This window comes from Mirounga leonina, unplaced genomic scaffold, assembly GCF_011800145.1.
Source record: "Mirounga leonina isolate KUSES-001 unplaced genomic scaffold, KU_Mleo_1.0 Mir_154, whole genome shotgun sequence".
Lineage (NCBI taxonomy): Eukaryota > Metazoa > Chordata > Mammalia > Carnivora > Phocidae > Mirounga > Mirounga leonina.
In genome coordinates, this window is record NW_023270389.1 from 47,605,786 (window position 1) to 47,616,868 (window position 11,083).

Consider the following 11,083-nt stretch of genomic DNA (forward strand, 5'->3'; position numbering starts at 1 on the left):
TATCCCATGTTGTATTTGGAACTCATCGGTGGGAAATGATAACGCATTTATTAGTTTTCTCTGAGTCCTGCTGATCCCTGACATTTAAGAGATCCTGACAAAACTCTTACAGTGAAGCCTTAGTTACTCAAGTGTAACGGAGTCACTGTTTGTCTTTCACATTACTGATTGGCCGTTTCTCATCAGGGTTCCTTAGAGGTGCACAGGCCCCTAGTGGGTCCCCAGCATTGCCTCGAAAACAAAGAGACAAGTCACCCAGCAGCCTCTTGGAAGATGCCAAAGAGACATGCTTCACCAGGGATAGGAAGGGAGGCTTCTTCAGCTCCTTCATGAAAAAGAGAAATGCTCCCACACCCCCCAAACGCAGCAGCTCCTTCCGAGAAATGGAGAATCAACCCCACAAGAAATACGAACTCACGGGTAACTTCTCATCTGTTGCTTCTCTACAGCATGCTGATGGGTTCTCTCTCACTCCTGCCCAGCAAGAGGCGAATCTGGTGCCACCCAAGTGCTTTGGGGGGAGCTTTGCACAGAGGAACCTCTGTAATGACGATGGCGGTGGGGGCGGGGGCAGCGGCACTGCTGGGGGCGGGTGGTCTGGCATCACAGGCTTCTTTACACCACGCTTAATCAAAAAGACACTGGGCTTACGAGCGGGGAAACCCACAGCCAGTGATGACACTTCCAAGCCTTTTCCAAGGTCAAACTCTACATCTTCCATGTCCTCAGGGCTTCCAGAGCAGGATAGGATGGCAATGACCCTTCCCAGGAACTGCCAGAGGTCCAAACTCCAGCTGGAAAGGACAGTGTCCACCTCTTCTCAGCCAGAAGAGAATGTGGACAGGGCCAGTGACATGCTTCCAAAAAAATCAGAGGAAGGTGCTGCTGCAAGTAGGGAGAGACCAAAAGCCAAACTTTTGCCCAGAGGAGCCACGGCTCTTCCTCTCCGAACCCCCTCTGGGGATCCAGCCATTACAGAGAAGGACTCTCCAGGGGCAGGGGTGGCTGGAGTGGCAGCCGCCCCGAAGAGCAAGGAGAGGAATGGTGGGGCGCGACTCGGCATGGCTGGAGTCCCAGAGGACGGCGAGCAGACGGGCTGGTCTTCTCCGGCCAAGGCCGCAGCAGCCCTCCCAACCACTCACAACCACAAAGTGCCGGTCCTTATCTCACCCACTCTGAAGCACACTCCAGCTGACGTGCAGCTCATTGGCACAGACTCTCAGGGCAATAAATTCAAGCTCTTATCTGAGCATCAGGTCACATCCTCTGGAGACAAGGACCGACCCCGACGGGTAAAACCAAAGTGTGCCCCACCCCCTCCCCCAGTGATGAGACTACTGCAGCATCCGTCCATGTGCGCAGACCCCACGGAAGAGCCGACCGCCCTGACTGCAGGACAGCCCATGCCAGAAACACAGGAAGGAGGGAAAAAGGCCGCCCCGGGGGCAGTGCCTGGTGGTGGGAAAGCCGGGAGGCCAGTGATGCCTCCCCCTCAAGTGCCTCTCCCCACATCTTCCATCTCGCCAGCCAAAATGGCTAACGGCACAGCAGGTACTAAAGTGGCTCTGAGAAAAACCAGACAGGCGGCTGAGAAAATCTCAGCAGACAAAATCAGCAAAGAGGCCCTGCTGGAATGTGCTGACCTACTGTCCAGTGCCATCACGGAGCCTGTGCCCAACAGCCAGCTGGTGGACACTGGCCACCAGCTCCTCGACTACTGCTCAGGCTACGTGGACTGCATCCCGCAGACGCGCAACAAATTTGCCTTCCGAGAGGCCGTGAGCAAACTGGAGCTCAGCCTGCAGGAGCTGCAGGTGTCTTCAGCGGCGGCCGGGGGGCCCGGGGCCAACCCTGTCCTTAATAACTTACTGTCATGTGTACAGGAGATCAGCGACGTGGTGCAGAGGTAGCCACTGTGAGCCTCGTGGGCAGACGCCCACAGCTCTGAGGGGAGAGGGAGAGGGGCTTGTTTTCCTGTGTTCCTGTTTTCAAAAAATGAAAGACTGATACTTGAGTGTGTTTATGTGAAGTACCTCAGATCTCTGAGCTCTCACGTTTACAGGTTCATCTCAAAAACAACAAAAAGCAAAAACACGTAGGACAGGGAAATGAGATGGGGGCGGAGCAGTCGCGGACAGGATTGGAAGGCGCACCGGAACATCAGGGAGCGTGTGTATGTCAGGCCACGAAGAACCCAGTCCAGCCCGCGGCCTACCCGGAATGCTGTGCGCTGGGGACACAGGGCTGCTCTCGGCAAGGCCGCAGGCCTGCGCCCGCCCGGGAACTGGCAGTGGCGCTCATTCCGCACCACACACTGCGGGGTTGGCTTGGGGCTCCAGGGGTTACGATCGGTGATGACGCGCCCCCTCGCCGAATGAATCGGGTGGGACAGAAGAGGAGAAAGCTGGGAATGTACCGAGGGACCTTTCCTTTGAGGCTGTTGAACGCAGCTGTTTCCACAGGGCTCCCCGCTGCAGTAAGAACTGCAGATCAGATTGCTAGGGTGGGCTCTTGTCCTCTTTCCCATGGGTGTGCTAATTGGTGCAGGAAGTTGTCAGGGAGATTGAAACCTCCTCCTCACATCTTCTCCACTGATGAGCAAAAGTCACTTCTCCCAGTCTCGTAGATTATTTCCTAGTGGACCAGGATTGGCTTTCTGCTTGCTGGTGCCCGTCTAGAAATCATAGGCATAGGGGTTTCCTTAGTGGTTCCTCTCTGCTCTTTGCTGGGCAGGCTGTCCTCCTCTATCTCTGGCAGTATTCAGGGCACTGACCAGCGTTGGTTTCGAAAATAGTGGTCATGTACAGGTTCTCTCAGGAATCCTTTTCTGATACGGTGCCCCTGCATACCGACATACTGGCCAAGGAATTGAGCAGCTCTGTATTTCTTTATCAGCTAAACTACCAGGGAGGGAGGTTTCTTGGAATCCAGTGGTCAGGTCCAGAGGTCTGTGACTGAGAGTTTTCGAGAAGCTGACTCGGTCCCAATGGCCATTTCTCTGTACCTTTCTCCTCCCTTATCACCTTAGACCCAGGCTAGTTGGAGAGCAAGGAGAAACATTCTCTTAGTCTCTGTGGATTTCAAATGAATCACCCCAAATTACTCTCATATGCTTTTCTTCTTTCACATATCCCCCTCCCCCTCATTGTTGGGTTTGTCTGTAAATATCCTATTGGGAATACTCTTTGATATTTATTTTGTCATTTCACCTCTCTTAGAAGAATGCATAATTGAAGGGGCAGGTCATTTCCAGGAAACACTGATTAAATCCTAGAAACCTAATGACTTAACCCCCAAATATGTTTTGCCTTTGAAAAATGGGCCTTTTCCTTTCCTATTCAGTTATTATTATGGAAACTAATTAGGATCATATGGAACTGAACCTAATCGGTTAGATACTACTCATATTCTTGATATCAGGTCTAATTTTAATTAATACTTCATTCTCTTTTTAAAGCTTTACGACCACCACCCCCCACCCACCCAAGGAGAACCTGATACAAAAGAGTAAATACACTACTTTTTTCCTCCCAAAGGAATATTAACTTAGGAAGCTAGGAAGTGAACACTGATGGCCTGTGAGTTTTCTTTCTGGCTCTGTCATCGATCCCCTGTCAAGCCACAGCCCCATCTCTTAATCTGTTAAATGAAGGTAATGCTACATCTTCTCAGGGGTCTTTTGCAGATAAGCATATAGCTGTCCCTTTGAGAGCCACTTCGGTGCAGCGTCGTTACGTTGAAAGGTTTCCATTCTCTGCTCAGTAGCAGATAATGGAAATGTTGAACTGCTGAGATGATGCTAACAGGGCTAGAATACTAAGGAGGAAAAACCGTTTTGTACAGTGTGTCATCTTTGACCAAGGAGGAAATTTAGTTTTCATTAGAAAGAAAATCTTACTGTGACTGCACCAAAGGAGGCCCAGGCCAGGAGCAGGGGGAGAAGGGGGAGAAAGCCCCGGGCCTCGCTGACAGGGCATGGGTGAGCCGCATCCGTAGGTCACGGTCAGGTGCAGCACAGGCGGCTAGCAATCCGGCCGGGCTTCCTGTGGTGGTTGGACGAGAAGGCAGAGTTCCCTTCAACATGGATGGAGGCCCACGGTCCTCCCACCTTCCTCTCTGCCACTCCCCTTCAGCAGTCATTTCCATGAACTTGAAATCGTTTTAGCCATTAGCCTTTTAAGGGTGGGACAGGGAAAGCTAAAACTTTAGAATATTATGCTGCTTTTTAAGTTTATCTGTCATTGTGGGATGCAAGTTGAGGGGTTAATTATAATTGTGTTTTTTAGGGGATTTTTTTTTTTTTTTTTTTTAAAGCAGGGGATCTTTCCTTGAGAGCTCTGAAAATAAGCCTTGGAGGAACACTACTGAGTGTGTGTAAGCTCCCTGGTTTTCTCATCGCGGAACAGTCTTGAGGGCGGGGACTGTGTCTTACTCAGGGGCAGCACCTGGCTCTGTCTTGCCTACAGTAGGTGCTCAAGAAGTTCATGAAATGAATTGCTTTTTCTCAACACTGTCAAGAGCAGCATGAACGATTGTAGCACAGCCCATCCACGTGATGCTTGAACTGCGTGGGACTCCAGGGGTCAGGTGAAAGAGGCACTGTCAACTTACTAGAAAAGTATCACTTGACTGCTCCTTTTTCTAATTGAAAAGGACCAGATTTTTAAAATAACCTTATGTAAATTCAAAAGTTTGAACTCAAAGTAGAGAAAACTGCTTCTCAAAACTAAAAACATAGTCTGTCTAGTTTAAAAGCAAAGCCAGGAGCAAGAGGCCTTCTACGAGGTGTTGACAACTCTCTAAAGTGGTTGATATATATGCATACCTTGGGGCTGGTACCGCTTGAGTCCTTTCACGTACAGACAGTATGATTTCAGCTTAGATTTCTTACCTTAAAACGCAGTGTTTTGTGTGGAATACATCTTGATTGTGTTCCACATGAAGTATTTTCTTAAAAGGCTTTGTGTAAAATTAAAGTGTGTATATTTTCCTACAGCCTTCCATTGTGATTTTCAGAGATACAGCCTTAAAAAAGATTGGCCCTAAGAAATTCATTCAGTGTTTTTCCAGATGAACCCCTATTCATTGATATCATTAGAGTAGAGATCCTTCGCCAGTTGCATTTTTGGGGTTTAAGTTAGAATTTTCTTACAATTCAGTTGAAAATTGGCTAGTAAAATCGTACCCAGTTAATAAAACATGCTGACTTAGCTAAGGTGCAGCCCGTGTTTATTTAAAGTCCTGGAGCTTTTGAGTTTTAAAGGATACAGTATAGATAGTGATTAAGAGTTGAGACTCTGAAGCCAGTCCAGAAGGCAAGTCATTTAACCTTCCTGAGCCTTAGTTTCCACGTTGGAAAACAGGGATAATAATAGTAACTACCTCAGGGTTGTTGTAAGGATTAAATGAGATAACGTATGTAAGCTACTTAGCTTGAGTGCCTGGCACATGATGAGCACTCCGTAAATGGTCACTGCTCCTGCTGTTACTACCACTTAGTCTAGTGGGTCTTCGCCGGGGATGGGCAACAAAATCCCTGGAATTAAAAAAAAACAGTCTGATGCATTGGCTCACCCCAGCTTAGACTTCCCAGTGGGGTGAGGTCTCAGCCGAGAATCCCTCCAGGTGTTTTAGATACCCAGCACTGTCTGAACACTATCAGGACCCCATCCCTTTCCTTCATAGCTTCAGAAGTTGGAGGAGAGGATGGTGAAGTTACTTGCCCATTATCTCGGTTAATTGGTGGCAGAGCCAAGGCTATAGGGTTCAGGTCTCATGACTTTCTGGTTGTGGGGTCTTTCCACCTTTCCTGCTGCCTTGTGAGACACTGCAAAAAAAAAAAAGGTGGCTCGGATAGACAATCAGTCTGCACAGTGCTGCACGCTTTCTAACGCACACGCTCCTGGCATGCTCTGGCCGTAAGGGGCTTGCATGCTGAGTAATGGCAACACGGCGGAGCAGGCGTGCAGTAGAGCTCAGTAACTTAGAAAAGGGGCGGGGGGGGCATTCTTTTGGACAGACCCCAGGAACACAGCAGTAGTCTGCACTTTGTAATAAAGAAATACTAACTCGAGTTTTAAAAAACCTAGTCCTACATTCCTTTTTCTTAAAAACAAAACAACTTTATCCATATCATTTTAATGACTATGAGGTAATGTATATGAAAGCACTTTGAGAAAAGTATCAAATATAATTTAACTATAAGGTTGTGTTATTACTGTCTGTTTAGAAGATCAAACAGTCGGTTAGATGCTGATTGACTTAATACGCTTTTACCTGTGGGAGACCGGAAAATGCAAATATATAAATAATCACCCCTGTGACTTATCACATTTGTAAATATGAAACCGCTAAGTGAATATGTGCAGGCATAGTAAGTGTTTTGCTAAAATTGTATCTCAGCCGAGTAACTTCAGAAAACTACGGACCAACTTTCTGGTTTAATTATAATCATTAAAAAGTAGTAATGTGTACTCCAGAATAAAGAGGCTCTTCCGGGGAACTTAACTCAGGAAGAATTGAGGCCCTTTATCCTCCGTGTTCCCCCTTTTAGGCTACGTGTTCAGCCAGTTAGCATCCTGACACGGTGGGTGCAGACTCGTACCTGTTGATGTTGGCAGTGTCTTTTTTTAACCGATGTCCAGCGTGGTTTTGTTGGGATTTCTTGGAGGGGAGGGGAGGGGTGGGATCAGATGGCCATAGAACCAGTGCACTTTGGGAATTAGTTTTCTAGGATTTCCTGCCAGTTAGAAATGATCTTGATGTTCATTGCGTGTGCGCGCGCGCGTGTGTGTGTTTCTAAAATGAGTAGCTAAACACAATTTGCCTATTAGATTATAAAATACCCCAGAGTGAATTGCATTGGTGGCCACTTTTGAGTTCTAGCTTCACTGCGTTCTGCCCTCTCCCTTCCAATTTTTGTTGTTGATGTCATTGTTACTATCCTTCCACAGGAGTTCACATTGGGCTGACAGGGTTGTCAACGTTTTCGTTCATCACAACTTTGGGGTTTCGTCATCTTGCTTGGCATTAATTTGTTTTATCTGGATTTGGGTCCATCTCTGTGCCCTAAGCATTTGTTATGACCAGTTTTCTTATGTAGATGGGTCTCTGGATGTAAGTTTCTTCTTACGAATTAATAGACCCCCAGCTGTCTGTATCTCTGTCAAGCCAGTAGCTCAGTTCTTCTGTAAATGTCTGCTTTGGTTTGGGGGGTGTGGGAGCAGGAAAGAGAGAGGGAAAGGCAGCCTGGAGGGAGCCTCTACCCTCGTGACAGAGGCAGGCCAAGGCAGCCCCACAGATGCCTGCCCCATCCGTGCGACAACCCAGGAAATTGCTGCTGGCCGTTAGCCTCGCCAGGCAGAGAGGAAAGGCCTGGGCTGGTTCTAAAGCTTGTCCCACTCATAACAACAGTCAGGATAGTTAATTCTTTTGGATAGAGTTCCAGTTTTCCAACTCTCAGAATTTAAAAATTCAAATGCAAGGCTGGCTTTTCTGGGCAAGCGCCTGGAGTAACGATGATTGTTGTTACCTGCCCTGTTACCGCCAGAACTTTAGTGCCATTCCCTGCCCTCCTGTGTCGCCGGGAAGTGTGGCTGGATTTCCGGGCTGTGCAGAGTGTCTACGCAGGTGACTAAGACAGCCTCCAAGTCTGTCTGGCTTGACGTTTACTGCAGCGTCCCAATAGGAGGGGTTTTCCTGCTCTGGGGCTGCTTTCCCATGCCATACCGGAGGTGAAAGGGTTCATCTTGAAGATAACACATGTGTAAGGCGCTATTTCCTCCATTTCCGACTCCGTATCCTAGATCCCAAGAGCAGGATAGGGTAGGAAGAGCGCATGCTTCTCCCTGGGTGAGGAGGCCTGGGCAGGTCATCTTGATTCTAGGATGACTTGGAGTGGTAGAAGACGCTCTGAGGATTGTGCCTTCAAAGATGGGCTTTGTGCGATTTGCGGAGGAGAGACTTGTAAGCTGGGTTGGTGGTGCACACTTAGTGAGCTAGAACTGGTTAGGTGGGTGGTGGGGGCTCAGTGCCCCAGTCAGTGAGAGTCCCTGCTTGAGATGTTCCCCCCCATACAGGACGCTGAGGTGACAGACTGCACTTTTTTCCAGCCCGCCTGGGGAGCTGGGGGAAGGCTGCTCTAACTGGACCCTTCCCTCCCTCCAGGTGCACTTCTTTGCTCTTGTTTTCAATTATGAATTTGAAACTGTTTACGTCTCTTAGAAAAATGACATCCTTTAACTTTCCCACTGTTAAGTATACATAGTGAGCACAGTAGCAAGGCCCTGGTAACAGCCCGGGGTCACAGATGGCGTGTGAACAGATCTAACCTGCAGACCATCTGAAGGAAAGGGTGTCTCCTTTAAGTCGAAAGCTTAGGCTCCACTTTGTCCTTAGACCACACCCAATTCGTGCCCTCTGTGTCTGTTCTGTGAAGTCCTTTGTTCCTCATTTTACTCAGAGGAGCACGTTTCTGGGCCCTGCGTGTCACTCCAAGCTACTGAGCTCTGCGTGCAGGGCTTGAGGTCTGGGAGCATTCTAGTCAATTCTTTAAGACATGGTGGAGGTGAGTGGTCCAGTGCTCGTGGGCTTCAAGAAAGAAAGGAAATAGTTCGTCTCATTGAAGCTTGCCTATTAGGTTTGCTTCTGAGCCTCAGGATAGAAGTTGCAAATCATGTAATTGAGCACCATAAACTTCAGTTGGAGAATGGGACTTCTAGTTAATAAAATTTTCACATGTAGGGTAGTTTTCATCGGTTGTAACACAACAGTAACACAGGTGTGCCTAATAAATTTATTCATGATTCAGAAGATATTGCAGGATCCTGTAGGGCTTTAGTATCCTCACTGGTGAATCCCAAATACTGTTCTGCACAATTCAGAAGTACCATACCATGTGTTGAGAGTTGGCAGGCCTGCCAAGAGACCGAGATGTTTCTGGTAGGTGAAGGCCAGGTAAGCCAGCCTGCCTCCGTTTGGACAAGCTGTTTTTCACTGTGGCCACTGTTCTTGGGATTCCGTTATGAGAGAAATTTTCTGAGATCTTGAGAAATCACCTTGATTAGGGTGATTGTCCTTCAGAGAAATTAGTATTCAGAAACTAGAAAGGACAATGAGGTACTCAGAGTTCTTTAGGGCATATGTTTGAAAACCCTCATCTCTCAGATCTATATGGAGGGTCTGTGTTCTGTCCACATTCTGTACCTACACCATTGTGCTGAGAAAGGAGGGGAGTCAGTGAAAGAGGGTCTTTCTCACTTAATTCAGATCTTTCCCTGTGGTGAAGAGAAGCTGTGCCCTGGTTTGGTGTGTTGGCCACGAGCAGGCTGACTGAGCTGTGTCTGCATCCTCAGAACCCCCCATCTCCTGGGTAGACCCCACACTTTTACTTCTTGCAATCTGATTCTGAAATGGCTATCAGTGGAGAAACCCAGTTTTATGCTTGCTTGTCAAAAAGAAGTTTGAACGTTTCATGGTGGTTGATAGAACTTTGTCCTACAGCCTATGATTCAGTCTTTAAAACTCGTTTAACGTTTATACCAAAGGTCACGCTCCGCAGGTGTATGCGTGGTGGATGCACGGGGGTGAGGCCTGGAGGGCCTGGCACTGTGCACCGCTGAGGGGACACAGGGAGACAGTACGGGATTTCACTGGAAACACATCAGTCATGGGTCACACTACCAGTGTTGTCAGGTATTTGTTCTTGTAATATATTTTCAGGTGTTTTGTTTTTCTAATTTAATTCTCTCACCCTGTTGTCTGACTGTGAACTGCTAACAGTGTTAAACTTGATGTAAATAAATGAGGCCCTTGAAAGGGGAATGCTGTCTGCCTGTTGTCTCACAAGGCTTGCCAACTTGTGTTTTATTTTAAATAAAGGTTGCAATATTTTATTGGCAAAGTAGGCCTCTAATTGGAGTGTGTCTCCCACAGTTTTAACTGAGAGGGAATCTGTGCAGAATGTATCTTTTATTTTCACAATAAAATAGAAGTCTGTAAGGGGAAGCTGGTTTTGGCGACATCCCTCTGGCACATTCTTCAGGTTGTCCTCTGTGGGAGTGAATGCTCGTTCTTCGATGAATTACACTTTTGGAAACGGCCAAAGGCATCATCTGGAGCCGGGCAGGTACATACGGTGGGTAATGGGTATACATGCATGTGTGTATCTAACACGGGGGACAGTAAAGGGAGACTTAATTCCCAGTCCACTCTGAGGACACTCCAAATAGGGTCTGAAACGTTTTTTTTTAAATTACTCTATCGAAGTGCCGATTGTATTAATAGAAAGGTGCTTTTTTAAAGATTTTGTATTCATCTGACAGAGCACAAGTAGGCAGAGCAGCAGGGAGAGGGAGAGGCAGACTCCCTGCTGAGCAGAGAGCCCAACGTGGGGCTCCATCCCAGGACCCTGGGATCGTGACCTGAGCCGAAGGCAGACGCCTTGGTTCTGAAAAGGTTTTGAGCCAAAGTAGCATTAATAGAGCGTGTGTAGAATGTCACATGGAACATTCTACCCTTGCTTGACTGGGCCTTCAGTTTTTTTTTTTTTTTTTAAAGATTTTATTTATTTATTTGAGACAGAGAATGAGAGACAGAGAGCACGAGAGGGAGGAGGGTCAGAGGGAGAAGCAGACCCCCTGCTCAGCAGGGAGCCCGATGCGGGACTCGATCCCGGGACTCCAGGATCATGACCTGAGCCGAAGGCAGTCACTTAACCAACTGAGCCACCCAGGCGCCCTGGGCCTTCAGTTTTTTAAAAACGTGAGTCATTGCTTTTAGAAGTACCGTGGTAATTAGGTAGGAGTAGGCTGTATTCATGTGGTGCACAGTGAGGTCCGGGTGGAGGGGCTGTTAATTAAACATCTTACCTCCTCACGTTCCCCCTGCAGTCCTTTCCTCCTGCACATTTTTGGTTTAGTTGGGCAATCTGGATTTAGAGTTCTGGAGGAGAACCTTCCATTGTGATTTTCTCCCTCTTTTGTGTTATTTGTAACATTCTGCACAGCTGAGGAAATCTGTTTTAGGAACAAGTCAGGAAAGCTGGAGTCAGACTGCCTGGGTTGAGCCCCTCCAATCCACTGAC

General features: G+C 47.8%; 1 protein-coding gene across 8 annotated transcripts in view; it reads left to right on the plus strand.

The window, feature by feature from the left end:
* The window catches only part of ABL2 (ABL proto-oncogene 2, non-receptor tyrosine kinase), a 114,591-nt gene extending 104,592 nt beyond the window's left edge, over nucleotides 1-9,999 (plus strand). For 4 of the 8 annotated variants that reach the window (XM_035010698.1, XM_035010700.1, XM_035010699.1 and 1 more), the window contains 2 exons: nucleotides 187-420; nucleotides 730-9,999. In XM_035010698.1, the coding sequence (XP_034866589.1) occupies nucleotides 187-420; nucleotides 730-1,910 (1,415 nt within the window). In that variant the 3' untranslated portion in view covers nucleotides 1,911-9,999. Of the gene's footprint in view, nucleotides 1-186 lie in introns of all 8 variants that reach the window. The other 4 variants (XM_035010694.1, XM_035010696.1, XM_035010695.1 and 1 more) reach the window with 1 other exon arrangement.
* Nucleotides 10,000-11,083: the final 1,084 nt, after the last annotated feature.